General features: G+C 42.7%; 1 protein-coding gene across 4 annotated transcripts in view; it reads right to left on the reverse strand.

Moving 5' to 3' along the window:
- BRPF3 (bromodomain and PHD finger containing 3) overlaps nt 1-23,335 on the reverse strand; it is a 795,874-nt gene that overhangs the window by 246,380 nt on the left and 526,159 nt on the right. For all 4 annotated transcript variants that reach the window (XM_069633430.1, XM_069633427.1, XM_069633428.1 and 1 more), the window contains one exon: nt 6,937-7,443. In XM_069633430.1, coding sequence (XP_069489531.1) covers nt 6,937-7,443 — 507 coding nt within the window. The remainder of the gene's footprint in view (nt 1-6,936; nt 7,444-23,335) is intronic.

The raw sequence follows: 23,335 nt of genomic DNA on the forward strand, positions 1-23,335 counted from the left end.
GAACTTCAGACATTCTGGTTTCTTTAGTTATATTGTGAGGGACGGGTCATGAGCATCACGGTGCAAGTGATTATGCTACCAGTCTCTTCTTTGAAGTTTCTGGGTTATATCCAGAAAAGCTCTGCTTTCCAGGTAACCAAGGTTTGGGAAACAAGCTTGGGCATGGAGTGGGCAATCCTGGAGGATTAATCCTTTACTGCCTCCAGGACCTGCATCAGAGGGCAGGTGGTGGTCCCCAGGACCTAAGATCCCCCCCTTACAAATTCCAGCATGTGACTTCAACAAACTAGACAAAAAAAATTTATTTTAAAATTGGAATCATTATGTTTTGGTCTCAAAGGCTTTGTGGCTACTATGTTTGAAAAATTAGACATAGTAAGGTGCGCGAGGCATCTTTTTTGCCACTTTTTCAGACCAACATTTTTGTGTTCTCTTTCGAGCTCGAAGACTCCGAAATGTCTATATATCTTGAGACGTGCAGCAAATATACAGCATTTATCGATCTTACCTAATACTGGATATGCTTTGCATCTTTCTGTATGACATTGGGCGGTCCTCTATGAATAAATGTAGGTGGCAACAGAACATCATCATCTTGTCTTACTTCCTTAACAGTTCATTTGTTTTGAAGGATTTCCTTTTATGTTTGTGTGTGTTGTTTGGGCTTAGTTATGCCTAAAGGCCTGCAGTAAGACACGCATTCTTTTCTGTCCTATGTTTGTGAGACTTCATAAGGTCCAATGCCTTAAAACGCAAAGGGAATGATGGGACATTTCTTAGATCCTTCTGAGGATGCATGTTCTACATCTTTGACATCCTACTCCTCGCTTTTAATTTCTAATGTATAATCTGGGTAAAGCATAGACTGAGAAATTTGTGGTTGATTCTTACACCAATGCTGCAGCATAGATAGCACAACTTTTCTTTTTCTTTAATTGCAAACCGTTTGGCTCAAAGAATGAGCAGGTTCTACATGTTGTGCCATCAAAGCTACTAGAAACCTATGCCTACGAATAAATCTTGCAATACGTGGAAAGCAACCAGCTACTAGATCAGGCAGAAGTAGGCATCAGTCCCATGAGAGGAACAGAAACTGCACTCCCATCTATCCGGGGGTGATCTAAAGACCAACGCAAACTTCAACACAATATCAGCTTTAATACTATTCGATCTCTCTGAGCCTTCAACACAGTCAACCACAACACTCATCAATAGACTAGAAGACACAGGGATCAGCAACACCGCCGTCCTTTGGCTAAAATCATTCCTGACAGAAAGAATAGAAACAACATGGCTGGCGCCATTCAAATAAACACCTTGGAAAACAACATGTGGAGTCCCACAGGGATCATCGCTGTCACTGTTACTTTAACATCTACATGAACCACTAATCAGCCTCATCAAAAAACACGGCATTACCGGCTACAACTACGCACACGGCATTCAAATCATCTATAAAATATGCATCAGTGAAGAGGACAACCCAACACTGATTGTCTCTAAGAACTGAACCAATGGATGAGCATCAACAGTAGGGCTGGCCGATATGGATCAAAAGTCATATTGTTTATGTGGGTTACATGCTCAGTTGTAAGCAGCCAACTACATATGAGATGTCACAAACACCTTTATTCATAAAGACATTGATCAAAATAAAGTGCAAATAAGGGTTCCTCTTCCCGTTTGAGAATACACACACCTGTGTAAATATCAAAATGTAAATATAAAACATTGTAGTATATTTAATAATGTATATATATGTATATATATCTCGATATTAACGATATTGTCTCATCCTCATATCAATTTTGAAAATATTTATATCAATATATATCTCAAAAACTAGATATTTCGCAGAGCCCTAACCAATACCCTTCCACTCAATCTGGACAAAACAGAAATCATGATTACACTCAACAACCTGGAGAACAATCAGCACATCCATGACCCACCAAACTGGGGAAACCCTGCAGAGCCATCCAAGGTGTTTAAAAATCTTGGAATCCTAATGAACAATGAGCTAACGATTGAACCACAAGTCAACCTGATAGTTAAGTAATGGTTCTTCCACCTGCACGTGATCAAGAAGATACTTTGTTTCTTTTCCTTCATGCACAGGACAGTCGCCATCATCTCTCTTGTCATGTCAAGAATAGACTACGCCAACAGCATCTACTTCGGAATGCCAGAATACCTGTTGAGGAAGTGTCAACAAATACAGAACACAGCTGCAAGACTTCCAACTTAAACTCAACGGAAGAGACCACATCACACCAGCGCTGAGAACACTACATTGACAGCCAGTTAAAAAACTAATCTTCTAACACGCAGAACGATCCACGATCAAGGAGCAGAATTCATACAGGAGAACATCTCCATCTACAAAGCAGCACAAACAAGAAAATCCACCAATGACAGACACCTAGAACTGAAACACTACTCAAAACAAAAACTTAGAGGATCAGCATTCTCCTGCATAGTGGTGAAACTTTGGAACTCCCAAAGGAAATAAGAATAACAGAGGATCAACTAAATCACAGGAAGCGGTTAAAGACATGGATCCCTAACATTCCAAGCTGAAGAAAACATCTGAGCCAAAATACATGAACTGCAAAACAAGTAAAATACACGGAAATGGACACTTCAAAAACCAACCACGAACCCAACAGGAGCAAGACTAAGCGAAAGGGCTAAACTAATCGCAAAAACTGAAAACTACCCAACAAACCTGACTAATAACTCCAAAATTCTCTAAAACACAGCGTACCCGCCACCCATCATAACCAATTTGACAAAGAAACCACAGACACAACACTGTCCGTCCACAATACCGGACAAACCGGAAACTCCTGCATACAATCGACCTCAATACAACAACAGAAATGCCTAACTACCAAAAGGTAAGGTGATGGAAAATGGGGAACACTCCCATTGCTATGGGCCAGAGGACCTTGCCATTTCTGTATTACTTACACTGCTTTCCGCTGTGCTCTGGAAGTGCCATTGGGCTATGCCTAGCAGAAAGCTGAATATTTTGGGGGTGGCCAATGTATCGGCCTTTGGTGTGTTTGTGGGTGACCAATGTACAGAATTTGGATGTGTTTATGGGTTGGCCAATATGTTGAGTTCGGATGTGCTGGAGGGTGGACAATGTGGTGAATGTAGACATGTCTGAGGGGCAGCCAACGTGATGAGTTTGATTATATTTTGGAGATGGCCAATGTCTGGAACTTGGATGGACTTTGTAGTAGATAAAATATTGAACCTAGAAGAACGTGTACAACTGCCACGAACCCACCAACAACCCTCAAATCCTCTGCATACTCACGCTTAAAAACAGATCTATATACAACATACCTCTAATGCAAGAAAACAAAAGACCATCACAAACTGCATGAACTTCACACATCACACAACACCAAACAAGACACTAAGCCAACTGCAAAAATACACACCTGCCCACACCAAGCACAATATAACTACCACCAAATACCACAAACCAGCACACATTGACTGGTTTTTCCGAACTGAAGCTATCAAAAGCACATGAAAGCTCTCCCGTTTCCCTCTCCATCCCACTAACAAACTCCCCCCTCCAGCCCTCCTTCCATTTCAGATCCACCAGAGCACCAAGAAGTCAGGTACTTGGCAGCAGTGCATGGTACAAGACTAGATAACATAAGTCAAAAAATACATACCCTTGTTTATCCACAGATCTATTTGTGACCCATTTTGACAGAAATAAAAGTGTGTGGTGTCCATACCAAAACTTCTAAGAAAAATACGAGACTGAAATCAACTTTTTTACATCTAATTTTTATGGTGCAATAGGGTAGCTGCGTACGCTTTAGCATCTAACAGCCTAGCGACTTTATTGTGATGTGTTCCTTTATGACATGGTCTATGACAAATTCAGAGGTTGAGAAAAAACGGTCTCTAGGGGTGTTATGTGTGTGGGAACTGTAGGCTTTGTAAAGACAATCTAGGGAGTGCATAGATGTAAACAATAACTTTGGAAAACCATATTCATTTTATGGACACAATCTTTAGAGGGCACTATTGTGTCTAGCATGTGACTCTAGATCAGAATATTGGTGGAGAAATATTTGTCCTTTTTGTGTTCTATTTTTTGCCTTTAACCATCTAGCTAATATATACAGGCCTGGAGACAATATAAGCAAAGAAAACTTCATATTCAATCTGTGCAAAAAAATGTACAAACTAAACACTGTATTGCCATATAGAGTAAAGGATTTACTATCTGGCACGTCATTATCCAGAATGCGCTATTAACTTGAATCAGTCATACTCAATTGATGTAGCGTTCTGGATGATGAATGCAAGATAAGAAAGTTACAGACTGGATAGCATTCTGGATGGTACAGTACCATTGAATAAAGCGAACATCCAGAATGCCTTCTTATCTGGGCCTTTTGCTTGCCTTTCCAGCTCTCTGCCATTTGGAATACAGACATTCTTTTATCTGGCATATATTGCTACCCTGGTACCTTTGATCCCAAAGGATGTGGTTAACAGCTTTTAGTGTAATTTGTGTGAGACCTCCATCCTCCCCTTGCAACAATAATTAATTTGAACTTTTTTGTCTCCTTTTGCACCAAATAAAATGCCCTGACTTAATAAAAAAACACAAAACGCCTTCCATAACTGCATAATGTTTTGCCATCCTCAACAATAATGCTGTTCAATTCACCACTTCAGTATCAAAGTCACAGTCATACACGCATCTAATTATCTTCCATCTCCCTGCTTAGAAGACGCCCCATTTGATGCACCAGGATTCGAAGAACCGTCTAGTGTCACTGGTGCAATCCCAGAATCTGGTTGAGGGTGGGTAATTATGTATGTAGGATCTATAGGGCATCTAATCTCACTTTAACAGGTATCTCTATATATAGGGAGAAATTGGCTGCCTGACAGTACTACTCTAAATGGCTTTATCTAATCAGGAACTTGTTTCAGTTGGTTCTCCCCCCGCATATGAAATGATCACAAGCTCTCTTTCAAAGTTACCATGTAATTGAGGATCTTCCTCATTTTGTTTATATTATAGGCATTAAAATGTACATCCGACATTGGAGTTTGTGCTTGTTCGTTCATCTTTAGCGGGACAGGCTTCATCCCCAGTATCTGGTACAGGATGTATATTTGGAAGTTGCTTATATTTGAAAATGTCCAGAGGTCAGGGAGAGGCAGGACTTTTTTGAAGCCAACATAATTGCCTTCAAGAAAGTTATTTTTGGATTTCCTTCTGAAGCTGGGCTGACAATGATATTTGGGTGTAAAAATCAAAGCTGTCAACAGTGCGTTTTGATTCTTTTTGCAATCAACGAAATTGTGTGATGCTTCCAGGCCAACAGCATCCAATGTAATGTTTTTACCTCTAAACTAAGATGGTTTCTCTTGTAACGTTGCATGTTTCTTGATTGATAATTTCATGATAGCCAATCTTCAATGAACTCTCAATGAACTCTCTTGACGATGTGGTCATGTGGCTGCTATCCTTTACCACTAACACTAGCTGCATTGCCTTCATGGGTGGCTTCTTTTTGGAGACTCAAGTACCGTGATTTCTCAAAATCCATCTACTCCCCCATTGTTTATAGAGTCCTTGAATTGCTGGTTCTGCATGAATACATTGCCATTTTCTCCAGCATGACCTTTTACCAACAGGAGACATTCTCACTGTCAATTTTCATCTATTCATAGAAACCGCCAGCTGCCTAAACGTAAACAGAGTTTCTTCAAAATTGGATTCCCGACAATATATGAAATTGATGCAAACCTCAAAATGATAAATATATTTTTAGGTCTTCATTTACAACCTTCTCAGAACTGAATAGCCTAACATCTTATGCTGAAAGACAGCTAGACCCCTCGACTTGCCTCTTGATCGTCAAATTCTCAGCTCTGCAACTTCTGACTGAATCAGGTGGTGAGAACCTGACAATTATGACAATGTGTTGGGCATTGTAGGCTTTGCACTGATGATATAAAATTCACCATACAAGGAAATATTTGTCACACAACCATTTATTAAATAATTTCTATAAAATGAAGATGCCAGTCCGGACAACCACCACCCGAGATTCCCTAACAGATTCACGCTGTAAAAACTGTTCTTTTCCAAATGAGAGAGACTGGCATCTACAAGTTGTTATCGAAAGGGAAACTATTTACTGAACAATGATTTTCAATGAAGAAGAAAAACTGCAACTTTTCTTCACAAAATGATTTAACTTAATATACAAAAAAGCTGTACAAGCCTTTGCAACACAAAAAGGTAGAGGACTGCATAAACTGCAAAAATGTGCTGATCTTCTGTATTCATATGTCACTTAACGTGCATAGCTAGTTTCTTCACTTACATGCATCTCATTTTGTCATCCAAAGGCATCAAACATTAGGCAAAACTAAAATAAAATACAATTCAAACATGTGTACAGTCCATCATCAATAAATTATAGAAACACAAACAGAATGGAAGGATTGTTAATCAGATCTAGGTCAAACAGATCTCAAAGTAACAGAAAGCAATATAACGTGATGAACTGCCATTTCAGAGATCCACCCTGATGATGGACAAGACCTAATTCGAGAAAATTATACATTTTGTTTAATACTATAGAGAACATTGTGGGATTTTCCACAGAGCAAACATGCACTGCTGGTAAGTACCATGCTCTTAAATTGCAGGGTCGAAGTTAAAGACCTGAAAATCCTTAAATTAGAGATTTAGTGCTACACCACCTCAGTTTGAAATGTTATTTAGGTTTTGCCAACACAGACCAGCAGAGGAACCAAGCAAAACCTAAATGTACTAAACAAACAAAGCCATGTGGAAATCTCTGTAATGATTACTCACAAGTTACTGCAGCTTCTATAGTCCTGCAAAAGTACTGTCAAATGAACACTCACCTGAGTCTGGGGGTAGCAGAGCCAAACTCTCTTCATCGCTCTCACTGCAGCATCTGCTGCCAGGATGTTTCTGGTTGTGCTGCTCTCCTTCCTCCATACTTGTGGGGGAGAGCTGTTCCACCTGGCTAAGATCTGCTCCATTCTCCAGTGTACAGTCCAGGCTCCTCTGCAGTTTGACACCGTTCTTGCCTTTTTTAAAAAGGACTGATGTCCTCCGACCCACTCCAGTGAACGGGGGACCAGACAGAGAATCGTCTGTCTGGAGGGCTAGTCCGTTTAAACCATTATCACTTAACAGGCGGTGAAAGTTTTGACTTCCTCGCTGCAGTGTTTTCTTGTTGAAAAGTTGACTATCAGACTTCAACCGTTTGTGCAATCGATTCAGTGGGCGGCTTTCGCTGATGGGTTTTAATGTAGGGGGATCTTGGTGGGAATCCACATCAGAGAGAGTGGGAGCCGGTCCTGTTGGCTCAAGCATTGGCGGCATAGGGGGCTTGGAATCACCAGCTACAATGGGGAAAATAAATCATTTTAGACTGCACACTACAATAATGTTAAGTAATATTCCAATGTAAAAGTAGTGGATGAACAAAGGTTTGTATTTCATTGTGATCCATTTTATGTCTTTCAACATTCTTCAAACAGCAACAACTGCAAGAGTGCACCAAAATTCTTTAGCAACCAAGTGAAAACATCCTATCAGTAATTATTTGTCAATATGTAAATTGATTACTATGTCAGGATCAGGCCATGGTCTTAAAACAGAGAGATGGGGCCATGGTTTTTTTTTTGGCAAACAATCTTCCGAAATACAGAGGTACACATTCTGTTAAAAACGTCACTCATACACAAGAGGGGACAACGTTCAGACAAAAGACATCTGTAAAACTAATGCACTAAGAAAAGGCATTTTTGTTTCATGAAACTACTTTCCCAAACGCACACGCTGGTAAAAAAAAAATCAAGACCTATGAGTTTTAGAGAGAAAAGATCATTAACAATTCATACTAAGAAAAGAGGACCCGATTCCATTTCATGAAGACAATCTATCAGGCAGGTTATATTTCATTGTGTTTCATATCACTTTACTGCCTGCTGGAACATTTGATCTACTGCTAAAGGGGGGGGGGTGGTGGTGGTGTGTGTGTGTGTGTGTGTTTTCAATTTGCCTAATAATAGACTATTTTGGTTCTTCTGTCTAATTTGATTTCTTTGAGTGCTGTGTTTGGCTCATTGTACCAATACATCACCCCAGCTCTGCTACAGTATCTTGATAGAGTTTAGCTAGAACCAAGTGTGGATTACCCTGTTCGCAAACTAGGGTGGCCTCTCAAAACCCTCCAACAGGACTGCTTCTGAAAAACCATCTCAACAGTTACTGTGAGAAGGGTATGTTGTGCTTACGGATTAAACAGGAGAATCTGTGCACCCCCATCAACAATGAAATTGGAAAGAGGAACAGTGAACATATGTAACCTAATCAAGTCAACAATATAGGTGGGAAACATTACACAGAGATAACAGAACTGGTGATTACACTGACCGTGCTCTACTCACATTTACAAAAGAAATATAATCTTATGAGATCTACTGCCGATGCTCATCTACAAGATGTGATTTTGTAAGGTTCATCTAAGTTAAATGTGGTAATTTGCCAGAGGAAAAACACTGGCTTCTCAAATCCTATGTTAATATACTTTTATACTGTGTAGTAGTTTCAGAGCAGCTAAGCTTGTCTGTGGAGTGGTGTACTGTGCCCCTGTCAGGTGTATACAGATCTTAATCTACTGGAGGAAAGAAAGGAAGCCCGAGAAAGGTAATTGGATTGAAAAGCGGTAAAGAAATGTTATAAACAAATTGAGGGAAGGGACGGATGCAGAGCGGGAAAAATGTTTTGTGATAGCATGGACGCATGTCATTCCAGTTAGTTGGACCACAGTTCTGAAAAAGGGAGAAGGCAGAGATGTCCTAAAGTGTTGGGATATTTGGATTGGGGACTCCAAGGGCAATTTGGTGAATTTAAAGGTAGTACACAATTTCATGTTGGATACATGTTGGGCTTGAGAGGGTGCTTGGGCAATCATCAAAGGTTGGTGGTTTATTTACTGGGGGGACATCTCTCTAGGTTGGGCCCCTGGTGAAACCTTGCATCATTAATTCTATGACTGTGAATCCCGAGCCAAGAGTGGTGTGGTCAAGAACAGACTGTGTGTGAAAGTGAATGTTGTTCATAACAGAAGGCAAAGGAATAGAGTGGAGAAACTAGTATGGTCAAATTGAAAAAGTTGGCACCTTGATGTCAAAAAAAGGTTATTAAGCGTTTGTTCTGTATCATGTCATGCAATACTTTATTTTCCGTCAGGGTGAGACAGGTGGTGGCCTTACTTTGGAGCAGGCTATCAAAATTAGTAATACTTAGACATCTATAATTTAAAATAAAGTCTGAGCTCCCGATGCATGCTGTGTTCATTGCACTATGTGAAAAACGAAGGTAGTTGTGCGACAAATAATGTAGGTAGGGAGAGGAGAGCCAGATGTCTGTCCTCCTGTATGCAGTAAGAGTCTGTTAACATTATGTTACATTATGTTACTTTGTTCTGACTTTTACCATATTGTTAAGAGAGGCTTTGATGCATGTACAGCACTATATGCAACAGTAACACGTCCTCACTGAAGCGAGGAGCTGGGTGGGAATCTTTCAGGCTGCAAGCTAACAACATGAACTCCAGGGCATACAAAGATCAACATCACCCCCCCCCCATTCCTCAGCTAGCCAAAATGGAGAAAATAGGTATGAAACTAATGTGATCTAAAACGGAAACACAGGCAAGAGAGATGGTGATCTGAACAGGTTTTAATAGCAACAGTTGGGAATGAAAAAACAGTATAGCTGAGGTGTGCCAGGGAATGGAAGCGCTTGAGCAAATCAATTACGTGCACAACTGCTTAATATTGTATCACGGCTAACTGCAGCACTCAAATGAAACAAGTAGGCACCTCAACACCTACTAATCACAGAAGAGAAACATTAGTGTTCCACCACATGAGTGCGCTCCTAGCATCAAAAATAGGGTCCAAGACTTTCAATGATAATATTCAAGGGTCCACATTCGGAAGTCAGATGTCATGATCTCTGCTTCCAAAAGGTCAGGGTTTTCCCAACTCCCTAGGAAGCAGATCCATAACCCAGGTTCCGAGTGCCAACCAGTCCCAATTGGGACCTTTTGGACCCAGTCCTGGCGCCAGTGGCACCAGGCTCATAAATATGCCCAGTCCCAGCGCTGGAAGCGCCGGGCTCATAATGCTTGGGTGGACTTACCTGCAGCAGACCATGCTGCTTACTTGCCTGCCAGTTGAGCCTCTGATCCTCTTCTGTTTGGAACTACTTTTCCTGTTGGGTGGGGCTGGAGCCACTCCCTAGATTTAGAACACTGGAACTCTTCTGGAAGGCAGGAACTCTTTTCTTACCAGGAACTCTTTTCTTACTTAGGCGTGGCTGTGGAAGGAGATACCTAAGCACTACAGCAGGCTATTTAAACCACACCCGGTGGATGAATCTTGCTTTGCGTTATTCTGCACCCTCTGCAGCAGGACGCTCATCGTGTCTTCTGCATCCAGTCCTGGGCCTAAGGAAAAAGGCTTACCATCCTGAATCCAGTCTTCAGCAACACCTATAAAGACAAGAAAGAACAGGTTAGCATTCCGGCATCTGAAAGGCAAAGGCTTACCATCCTGAATCCAGTCTTCAGCAACACCTATAAAGACAAGAAAGAACAGGTTAGCATTCCGGCATCGGAAAGGCAAAGGCTTACCTACTCTTCGTGCGCTCCGGAGGTCTTCATACTGCATTCCGGCATCTGAAAGACAAAAGCTTACCAACTCTTCGCACACTCCGGAGGCCTTCGGCGCTGCATCCGCATCTGAAAGACAAAACAAGGTGCGTTTAAAGACATTGGGGAACTTAAATACTCACGTGCCATTACTCCTTTCCACATCTAACCCAGTGGGTATTCCGGCACCCTGCAGCCGCTCCGACCTCGTACCTGCAAAATAAAAAGACAGTTAGAGCGCATCGTGAAGCAGGCAACAAGCGCTTACTCACGTGCTTCCAGGCGCTTCTATTCATCACACGGGCTCCATCTTCAACTCACTTCAGCCCGTCATCCGCCATCGCCGGAACCCTGCAAAACAAGAGACATCATTACTAAAGACTTTAAAAAGACATTTGAATGACTCGAAACTTACCGTTCGTGCAGTAAACGACGGACAGCAGTCCTCTGAAGTCAAGAGGCCTGCGCTACCTATCCAGTGAAGAAACTGGCTACAGCACCCTGCCCCGAGGCAGATGGAGAGCTCGGCATTCACTTACCTAAGACATCTTACTCTACACGTCAGGCATACAGTGCACAGAGGTCCAGCCCAAAGAGCCAACCGGGTGCTACACATCACCTTTGAAGATACGGTAGTCGCCCAGTCAAGACCGGCGCCTCTGCGAGAATCAGGTGAGCGTTACATCAGAGTAGCATGCATACTACTCTGACCTCTGGCATACTACTCTGACTTCTGAATATGGACCCTTGATTATGGACATTATTAAATATTGAAAATACAACCTTGAGATCTCTATGAGTTGCATCTTTGAGGACGTTGCTTCACTGGCAACCTTGAATACTATCATTGAAAGTCTTGGACCCTATTTTTGATGCTAGCAGCGCACTCATGTGGTGGAACACTAATGTTTCTCAACAGTTGGGAGTGGTTGTATGTCCAAAAGATTGAGCAAAATTTACAATTTTCATTTCATTTACAAAATGTTTGTTTATTTTCTTCTTTAGGTTATGTTACAAAGTTATTATAGTGTGCCAAATCACAACCGTACAAGTCACATAGAGCTTAGGTCTGGCTTGTTCTTTTGTGCAAAATGTTTAAGGAGATGAGCGTGTCTTTGGCTCAGCACTGGTCAAATGTGTAAGCCCTTCCCAGCACCAGTGTGTCACTGTGAGCCTGTGCATATTGAAACTGTCTCTACTCTGGGAGCAACAGGGTTTACAAAGAATAACTTAATTGTTAATATTCTACGACTTCACACTGACAATAGTGACAGCAATGTGTTCAGGTAAATTCTTATATGTTTCTACTACATAAAACATGGGACATCAATTTCAGTCGACAAGTGTTTCACTCATTCCAAGCTTTATCAAAGCAGTACATTATCAGCACAGGATTTAATCTGCGTTACAAAGGAGGTTTCTTTTTCCGAATGTCCTTCAAATGACATCAATGGAAATCCCAGCTATTTTGCTTTGACTTGAACCCTGACCTGACTTTGAAGGGGGTACTTATATCCCTTTTCCCAATCGAATGCCTGAGCCTAATATTTGTTTCTGTGACCAATGTGCATTTGAATTCTTACTACGCTTAGCAGACCTCCCCATATGTTCTAACAGACTGAGAATGTATACCAAAATTGATTTATCTGATAAGAGATTAATGTTGGAAAGCCTAACAACTTTGTTTAAAATTCAAAACGTTACAAATATATATAATAATTGGAATGCCCTTAATGCTACCCTCCGGGGAACTGCCAATAGGGTTATGGCCAGAGTAAATGAAGATTCTAATCTTAAAATCAAATAATTAGAGAAAGATATCTTCGGAGTTGAAAGACTATTGATCACCTAGAGGAGATGGTCAGACATGTAGGCATGCAGGGTTCGCAATTGAGGGCAGCTGGGAGCCATTTAGCCACTGCTTGTAGCCTTTAGGTGCCTGGTTAGCCTGATACCAACAGCAAACAGGAGCTACTTTTAGAACCCCAGGCCAACTGATGCAGAACAAATGCATACCTATGGGAATTTATCTCGTGTTTGGGACATAGAAATAAATATTAGGACACGTATATATAAAATGTAACGCATAAGGGGTCATAAATCATGGACAAAATGATATATTTGCATCTCATGTGGAAGTTAGACTTGTGGAATGCTAGGTAATAGCTCATCAGTGGTAGCTCCTGGTCACTGGTTAATGCTGGGTACCGAGGAGCTGCTTTTAGCTCCTCGTTCCCCAATGTTAATTTCGATTCCTGGGCATAAATACTCAGTATCTGCGTGCGTACCTGCATAATCAGTCGGTGGTACTTCTCCGTTCATCATATTTTTTTCTACATTGCCCCCTTTCCCCTCATCACCTTCAAACTATGTCCCACACGACCATAACCCCCGCCTATTTGCCCGGCGCGTGCACCTTTATGGCTCAGCGTCCTGGCTGCTCACAGAGAAAATAGAAAAGGGCCAATGTCCCTTTTCTGCTTTCCCGACGTTCATCATTAGTTTGTTTTTAAGAGAAAATATTTTAAACGGGAAATGTGGGCATGCACGTGAAATGCGAAACCGGTATCTTTTATTTAAAAAAGGGAGAAAATAATTATCAGCACTAGATCCTCCGGATACTAATCGCTATCAACTGCTTGTCGTAAATCTGGATATATGGTTACAAATAAAAAATCTAAATGGATCTTAGGGGTCAACAGAATGATGTGAACCAATTACCATTGTATTAAGAGAAGCAAAATTCAGGTTACGGCTAGTGAATCAGCTGACAAAAGATTGCTGGTGGACAAATGGAGTATTTCTTAAGAATTATGGCAGTTTTATAAAAATATAATACAGTGATCCAGAACCTAAGGCTGAGGAAATTATGAAGCGCTTAAAGTTCAATTCCTAAATTACCACTTATAAATAGCAGTAGAGCAACCAAAAATATTATCTTAAGTATTACTAGTCATTACAACTATTAAATCAGGCAATGGCGCCTTGTTCCGATGGCATTCCGATACATTTTTTAAAGCCTTTTAAAATATACTATGGGCCTCTTCAAGTGTGCCGGTCCGGAAACAACCGTGCTTGTAAGCCTACCGGCACTGTTGTTTCCGGACCGGCACACTATGGGTGTGCCTCCCTGAGCCGTTGTGCCCGACAGGGCTGACCCTGCCGGACACAGTGGCCACGGTAGCAAGCCGTCACCATTAACAACAGTACCTGTGCTTACGTGGTCCCCATTCCCATAGAATCTCATAGGACTCTATGGGGAAAGGGTCTTACAAATTAATGGTGCCTGACTTCCCGGACCACCGGGGTTGTAATCGGGAAGTCAGGCGCCAGTAATTCTTTTTGGCCCCATGTCCTCATATGTTACCCATCTTGTACAATTGTTCAAATTCAAGAAAGGTTAATGATTCCTTTAAAGAGGTGATAGTAGCAGTGCGACTTAAACCTCAGAAGGACCATAACAAGGTTATTAATTATAATTGGTTATTTATAACATGATGAACACCCAGAGGTTTCCAAGTACTGACCTGGGGATCGAACCTGTGCTGCTACGCATCGTCTTGCTTCCAGGATGAGCATTTTGCCCTTGAGCTATCCTGCTGAGTGCAAAATCAATCTCACTGATTAATCTTGACTAAGTAATATACGCGCATTGTAGCTAATTGACTATCGCTTGTTCTTCGAAACCGTCACTTTTGACATTGCCTTCACACAGATCAATCTGGTTTCGTTAAAGATTGTGTCTTCTTATGATACAAGGTTGGTTTGCAAGGTACTTTTCTATCCTGGAGTGGTTAAATTAACTTTTGGTGTGATGGCCTTAGATGCTGAAAAGGCCTTTGATCATGTGTCAATGCCCTTTCTCTTTAACGCACTTAATTTCTTTTGGTTTTTGCGATGTTTTTATTTCAGCGATGAAAGCCTTGTATATGGGTCCACAACAATGTTCCCTCTAAGCTGTGTGCACGTGCGCTTGCCAAACCTCCTTCTGGGTGCCGCTCAGAAGAATTTCAGCAGCGCACACAGACAATTCCCACCTATTCAAAACGATTTAATAATGCACAAGGCACAGCAGGTACCTAATATTGTCTTTTTCTCAAAATGAAGCTTAATTATATGAACTAGTATTGATATTCTGGTCTAGCTCATTTACATTCCCCTACTATGCAAGCTTGACCTTAAAACCCCCCAAACCCTAAAAGTAGAATACATCCACAATAGGTTAAAAACTAATATGAAAAAGTTACAGCATGAACAGAAGATATAATTAAGAGATGTCTGTACACATTAACCAAATTATCTCCCCTCCCTACCCACGACTCCTATACTTGACTCTACCACACCTATACCTTATGATTCGAACTTCCGCCCCAGGCCTCATTCAGATATTACCAAACAATCTTGACTCTGCCTACCTTGGCTCTGCAAAAGGTTACCAGACTAAAACCTACATCCACTTGTTTTATGTTTCTAATATGAATGATGTGTTACTCATGGCGCCTTAGCAAAAGCGTCACCCAGACTATGTAGCCCAATTGTCAGCTCAAATATCAGATACTGAGTGCAAGTAACCAGGCTACTTGAATGTGTAACCTCATACCACGATTCCTATTCTTTGTACGTATGTCACACAAGCACTTTGAAGTAGCCACCTTTGCAATTTAATACATTCTAAAACTCAAATATTAATTTCCCCTCCAAGGATTTTGAGTAAGCAAATGTTATGTCTACTTTATAAGCGCAGAGCTTGCAATATCATTTACCTGGCCTGCAAGGGATAATGGGCATGGCTATGCCTGCCATTATTCCTATATAGTATTAGGGCAATGGATATTCAGAATACTAGAATACTTTTCACACAATCTGCCACCTTTCCAAGTTTTCAAAGTTCCATGGGGGTATAGACCTTAACAAATTATATGCTAAGTCGCTGCTATACAAAAACAGTTTCACTGAGCATTTTTATGATCCTGCCCAACAGTCTAAAGGTGGGGTATGTTCCAAACAATCTTGTATACACTTCATAGGAATTGGGCACTTACAGATTCATGGCATTTTCTTAAACTGCACATTTTACTGCTACAATCCCTCACTTTTTACAGAGCCCTGTCAACTGGTATTGGAGGCTAGCATAGGAGCCGGGGTGGGGTACAGATTGAAGGGCACAGGAGAACACTCCTTTGGGGTAAAAAACAAATCTGCAACTTTCAAAAACCAAATCAGACGTTTTGGCAGGGCAGAGATAGGATACTCTAGGAACAATCAAGGAAACTGTGCCTTTCGTTTCTTTCTCTGTTCAGCTGCTGAGGGCTTTTCAATATGATAATGTGTTTGTGTTTATTGCCTGTAGCATCCCCATGTATCTTGTCCAACTGATAACAGCGAATTTCATAATTGGGGTCCCTAGTTAAAGAAGAAAGCACTCAATCTGTTGTACCTAGGAACATTGCTGCTATCGACTTAAAAGGCAAACATATGTGATTTGCTTCAACGGTGCTCCAAACAAAACCTCAGTAAGACTCTAGTGGAATTGTGTCTAGGCAGTGGTGAGAAAGGATGGGCAAAACTGTAAGATGTATTATGTATTCTGTCCTATCACTTCCTATGTCAGGGTTACAAGGAGGGCTCTGATATGATGTTACTTCTGAATCAAATGATTTTTCAGGGAATAAGTAATTAGCTTTGCCAGAAGGTATATTTCATGTTTATTAAAATATGTTTTCCCTTTAAAATTCCTCTTGAGATTGGGCAGTAGTATTATTTGCGTTTCTACCAGAGCCACTGCTCTGCGGGGCACTAATTAAAAGAAATATCAGTGGAACTTTGTGGGTAGAAGCAGGGTGTAGGTTTCTATATCATGGTTTTTCGTTTTTGTTGGGCACATTTTCCTGTTTTTAGGGAGTAACAATGACCACGTAATGTGTATAGCAAGCAGAGGCCAAGGAATTCTGATCATCATATTCTGTGGTGCAGTTATTCAATTATTATCCTTACACACATTTTGAGGCATGTTCCCTGGCCCTTGAATTACTTCATCATTAAAGCGGCACATGAATTCCTATTTGCATGTTTTCTGACACATTCATTTTAGTTGCCATTATCCTGTCTGAATTCTTTGACAGCCAAATCAGTGATTGCTTTTTTTGTAAAGTATTTTATTCAAATGGTTTTACACACTTTCTGCATTGTCTCTAAGCAGTGTCGACAAATGAATAGCCACAACTAAACCTATTGTTTATCCCGACCATACTAGGCTTTTTAGTACATACAAATTGTTTTCTCTACACATGAGTAATTTTGGGAAGGAACTAAGGCATATCCTATGGCATATCTTGAAGTCTTTGGACTGGTGGATAAAATATATATATATTTTTTTTTAGCCTATATATTTAGAAAAAGCGTTTCAAGATGCACATTTTACACTGACTCGTAAAGAATTGCAGTGGTTGGAAAGGAGAAATTCTGTTCCAAACTCTTTGGAGATGGTAGCTCACCAACTATGCACGCTCAATGCTCTCAAAGTAGCTTACCTCGTAATTTAGTTGCGCACATGGAAAAAAAATTGTGCACGAAAGCTAAGCATTTCCGCAATTAGGGAAAAATAATTAGAGGGAACATTGGTCCACAATCATCTATTTTTGACAATGGTACACTTTCTCCCTATTTTCCACTGTGTCTCGCTTCTACCCATTATTATTTTGATTGCCTTTGGAACCTCTTGTATCTACTCTCAGATTATCCAACTACTTTCAGGAGCTTACTATTGATAACGTGGAAGTGAAATTATCTGCATATTACAACATCCTTTATTTGATGAACCCCTCCACTTCCATTCCCAATATCTTGAATATTGTTACAGGCTTATTCAAACTATCTGGTTATTTATTAGTTAAAACTAAAACAAATAATTTCTCCATCTCATGAATGAGTTTAAGAAGACTTGGGATATAATGGTATTTTATTAACTACGCAGAATACTGAAAAGCGTAGTATTTACTTATTGCCATTCAAGATTGGTGTGCCGCCAATGATCTTTGTCTGATTGCCAGCAAGACGGAGAGCCTCCTCATTCGCACACCTTCTCCATCCTTTTCCCTCACTCTCTGGACGGCCTCCATTGGGGTCATCTTTGACTCCACACTTTCCTTCTCGGCCCATATCTCTGAGGTCTCTAAAAAGTCAAACTTCCTTCTGCACCTCCTCAGAGGTACTCTGCCTTTCCTCTGCTTTCCTTAGAAGCTCACTGTCTCCCAAGCTCTGGTTCTCTCTAGGTTGGACTATTGTAACAGCCTCTTTCTAAATCTAAATGCCTCTACTCTCCGCCTTCTACAACCTATTCAGAACAGGACTGCGAGACTTGTCCTTGGCCTCAAGCCCTGGGATCGTATCTCTCCAGCTCTGAAATCTCTCCATTGGCTCCCAGTGGATGCAACGATAAAATCAAAACCCTCTGCATTGTCCACAAGGCATTTTGGGGCCTGGGTCCAAAATTACTTCAGTTATCCCTCCGCAAATACCTCAGCTCTCGAGCTCTTCGCTCCTCTACCTCTAACTCCCTCTGGGTCAATCGTTTTTCAAAGAAACGAGCTTGGGGTAGATCTCTATCTACGGCTGGCGCCTCCCTCTGGAACAGCCTCCCTGCCACTCTAAAACTTGAGGAGAACCATCTCTGGTTCCGGAAAAACCTCAAGACCTTCCTCTTTGCTTCTGCCTTCGCTCCCCTTCTCCCCTGCTGATCTGCTCTCTTGGCACTGTGCAACTGGCCACCCTCTGTCCCCTGGGCCCAGGTACCTGCTCACTGTTACGCTCACCAGGTATCCACAGGGACGCCACCCAGCCGGGTTACTCGCTGGTTTGCTTCTCAGCTTTGCCCAGATGTGGTCTATGGGGAAGGTTCTGCCTGAAAATACAGGAGGACCGTGTTCAAGACTGACCGACCGGGGTAAGTATCCTCCCTCCACCACCGTATGATTTCAGCCCCTCTGGCGCCCTCTCCTCACCTTGTGGTAGAGTTAGGCGTTCTCTCCGTCCTGCCTTCCTTGTAGGGGCGCGTTGTCTTTCATGGGCGTGTGCGGTCCAGTTACTTCACTGACGCGGCCTGTTTGACATGGTTCAGGTAGGTCTTATTACTGTTCTTTAGTTTTTTTGCTATCCTGCATGACTTTCTTTGTTTAAAATGTCTCTTTTTTCTCCCTTAGGTATGCGGAGCTTCAGCACAGCGAACTGGCTTGGTCGGGTCCGGCTGGTAAATGATGGCGCATTAAGAGCGCTATGATGCAGTAAGTAAGCACTATGCGCAGCACTGCGAAATCTTGCCTTTGCTAACCTGTGTTTTCCTTCATTGTAGGTTGCGGTGTTCTTCAGCGCAAGTGGAATGTCCGGAGTGGTGCCAACCGAGAGGCGACCAGCCAGGTAAGCCTTTTGAGCAGTTCGTATTTTGCAAATGTCTCTACTGCTTACCTTAATGTTGCCTCTATCTTCCTCTTTCAGGTCGTTCAGTCTGGGAGGTGTGCAGATTCGAGGAAGCTGTTCTCAGTAGCTGCGAGTGGCTAAAGATGAAGACTGCAGGTAAGATGCTGCTGCTTATGATGTTCCTTTTGTCTCCTTGCAGGTTTTGCTTCATCCGAGGTTCGAGGGAATAGCTGGACACGGTGAGCGTCACGTTGCAAGCTGCAAAGCAACGCGAAGCGTATTGTCTTGCTCGGGTGTGGTTTAAATAGCCCCAACAAAATAGTCCAGGTAAAGTAGTGGAGGTAGTGGATGGTATGGCAGGGTTTTGCATCGTTGGATTGCTTCCAGGTAGAGGCGTCTGTCCAGCCTGTGATTGCAAGTATTGCCTGCTAATCTCTTCAGTGCACTCTTTGGTCACTATTAGGTCTCTCCGGAGGGCATTAGTCTCTTGTCGGGCAGAATGAACATCAGCACGAAGCTCTCCTAGTAATTGGGCCAATTGGTCCATTTCTGATGTCTCCATGGCGCCCAGGTGGATTTGTTATGGTAGGCTTTGCGTTCTATTACGCTCACCTGGTATCCACAGGGACGCCACCCAGCCGGGTTACTCGCTGGTTTGCTTCTCAGCTTTGCCCAGATGTGGTCTGTGGGGAAGGTTCTGCCTGAAAATACAGGAGGACTGTGTTCAAGACTGACCGACCGGGGTAAGTATCCTCCCTCCACCCCCGTATGATTTCAGCCCCTCTGGCGCCCTCTCCTCACCTTCTGGTAGAGTTAGGCGTGCTCTCCGTCCTGCCTTCTTTGCAGGGGCGCGTTGTCTTTCATGGGCGTGTGCGGTCCAGTTACTTCACTGACGCGGCCTGTTTGATGGTTCAGGTAGGTCTTATTGCTGTTCTCTAGTTTTGCTGCTATCCTGCATGCCTTTCTTTGTTTAAAATGTCTCTTTTTTCTCCCTTAGGTATGCAGAGCTTCAGCGCGGCGAACTGGCTTGGTTGAGCCCCACTGGTAAATGATGGCACATTAAGAGCGCTATGATGCGGTAAGTAAGCACTATGCGCAGCACTGCAAAGTCTTGCCTTTGCTAACCTGTGTTTTCCTTCCTTGTAGGTCGCGGTGTTCTTCAGCGCGAGTGGAATGTCCTGAGTGGTGCCAGCCGAGAGGCGACCAGCCAGGTAAGCCTTTTGAGCAGTTCGTAATTTGCAAATGTCTCTACTGCTTACCTTAATGTTGCCTCTATCTTCCTCATTTAGGTCGTTCTGTCCGGGAGGCGTGCAGATTCGAGGAAGCTGTTCTCAGTAGCTGCGAGTGGCTATAGATGAAGACTTCAGGTAAGATGCTGCTGCTTATGATGTTCCTTTTGTCTCCTTGCAGGTTCTGCATCTACCGAGGTTCGAGGGAATAGCTGGACACGGTGAGCGCCACGTTGCAAGCTGCAAAGTAACGCGGAGCGTGTTGTCTTGCTCGGGTGTGATTTAAATAGCCCCAACCAAATAGTCCAGGTAAAGTAGTCCCTAGGCTACCACACCCAAAATACTAGACCGCATAGCTTGGTTCCTTGGAACCAAGCTATATGGATGCCTCCACGTTGGCTGACAATACATTAAGTAGTTCCCAAGCACATGTTTTTTTCATGATGTATGAGCCTGGCGCCATAGGCGCCAGGAGTGGCCCAAGAGGGTTTTGGAAGAGGATTCCAGGCTCTAGAGGCCCGAGTCCTGACTCCACCTGGCCAATGGGTTTGCCAGAGGGGGTTTTGGGCGAGGGTCGTGACACTCCCCTGCCACCTTCCTGCACTGCCTCCTGGCCACCCTTTGCACTGGGGACTGTATATGTACCCATACAGCCCTCCCCCCATTTTTCTTCTTTTTCTGCACTTATCAGATTTACCCAGTCTGCTGCCTTAAACACAGCACTTGCCACTTGCTGGCTGCACTACCACTGTTTATTGCCTCCATTTTCTATTTATTTTTATTTATTATTTATCTGCGCTCCTCTGCTCCGCACTTTCCACTCTCCCCCTTCCATGCACTTTTCCCTTTTCCCTTTCCCATGCACTTGCGTGTTCTCAATGTCACTGGGCCTAGTAAGATCCTTTTTATGTTGTACTGTGTTCTCCCCTGTTCCCCTCCCTTGCCTAGTCACGCTCTGAAACACTTGTGTACGAGCGCGATACAAATAAAATAGCATATACTATCACATATAATACAATATAACATAATTACACACTATTAAACACTGATAATCCAATTCTTAATACAACTAATGATATCCTTGGACCGTCTATTATTGAAGTGGTAGGGAAGATGTCAAACTGATAAGATTAACTTAGCTGCTTGTATCTTCTATTTCTAAGTGTTGTCTTGTCAAGAGGGCATGGGAACCCCTGTCACTCTTGGTTGGGAGGCCTACTGGGGAGAAATCCAGAGGCAGTCTTATCCCATAGGAGGATGGTGGCAGTTCAGAGAGCCCCAATACCTTGCCCGCCCCTTTGTGCAAGCATGTATTTGTGGAGTAACCCTGTATCTTACACCATGCCCCCAAACAAAGACGCTTGCCAGTTTCTTCTTATTTTTAGTAGAGACAACATTCAGGTCCTGGGCGACAACCAGCAGAGAACGTAGCCCTCCAGAGCCTCTTGCTATCCCCATGAAGAAGAGGAAAGCCTCTGATTTGAGAAGGAGAGCGAGCAGAGAAGCTATTGCAAAATATATGTGGCTGTAAGGCAATGGAAGGTATGGGCAAGTGAACCAATGGCAAGTGGAGGGAGAGCATAAAGAAGGCAACAGGAAGCAGGAAGATGCAGGATGTCTGAGTGAGGTCAGGGGTGGAGGAACAGGAGGCGGTGGCAGGCCAAGAGACCAGCAGCAGGAAGGAAGGGAGGGAGAATGTGGAGGTGATTTTTGAAGCACATGAGATATTAGTTAGAGTTCAAGTGTTACTGTGTTGTGAATGCGCGTTGGGGTAACAAGTGTGGATAGGTGAGAAAGTGTAGAGACTGTTTGTGAAGTGTGTGAGTGAAAGGAGCGTGACTGAGTAGGGTTCAGTGGAGTGACAGTGTGGAGGAGGGAGTTGTAGTATGGAGAGAAAGGTAGCAATGTGGAGGTAGGAGCAGTAGTGTGAAGGACAGTAGAATCGTGGTGGCAGAGTGTAACATTAACAGGTGGAGGCAAGACTTATAAGGAAGGAGGGACAGATGAGGAAGATAAAGAGAGTAGTTGAAGGTGATAGGAGTTGGAAAGAGGATAGTAGTAAGGACGACAAGCAGGAGGTGAGGGGGAAGAGTAACTGTTGTGATGAAAAGGTGACTGAATCAGGCAGATTATCTATACGGCACATCCCAGTAACCCCTTCCTTCGTATCCAATAGCCTAGTACCTTTTTTAAAAATGTTGGACTCTCTTCTTTTAAAATTTCTCTGGAGCAAAAAGTCACCAGGAACAGCCATACAAAAATGCCACGGTCCATCTTGAAATGCTCTTATATGTCAAAACAAGAGTTCCTCACTCGATGTGAAAAGCCACCATATTTCATAAACATCATTTCTGAAACTAACAAAACATGTTGACACTCTTTTGGATGTTTTCCCTTTATTTTAGAGAGCAGATAACTTCTAGATTAAGAATCAAATGACCTACTCATGTACCATAACTACAACTATCACAGTCAATATGCTCTTATTATTTGTCCCTTAGACCACTGTCAAAAACAGATTCTAATTCCATATGTTGATCTAGTAGCCACACCACACAACAACCCCTGACTTTCACAATTCAATGATGGGAGGGCAGGGCAGTTTGACTGGTGGGGAGAGGGACATCTCCATCAGGTGAGCGAACCAGGGTTGGCGGGCCCACATGGGGGCCACCAGTATCATGGTAACTGGTTCCTGGTGCATCTTGTGTACTATCTTGTTGAGAAGGGGAACAGGGGGAAAAGCGTAGACAAATTTCCCCAACCAAGTTTTCCAGAGACCGTTCCCCTTGGATCGGTTCTGGAGGTACCTGGTGGCGTAGTCTTGGCATTGGGTGTTCTAAGTAGCGAACAGGTCGATCTCTGGGAAACCCCATTCTGCAAAGACGTTGGACACAATGTCTTCGTGCAGCCGCCATTCGTATTCTT

Source organism: Ambystoma mexicanum, chromosome 13, assembly GCF_040938575.1.
Source record: "Ambystoma mexicanum isolate Mex_15411 chromosome 13, UKY_AmexF1_1, whole genome shotgun sequence".
NCBI lineage: Eukaryota > Metazoa > Chordata > Amphibia > Caudata > Ambystomatidae > Ambystoma > Ambystoma mexicanum.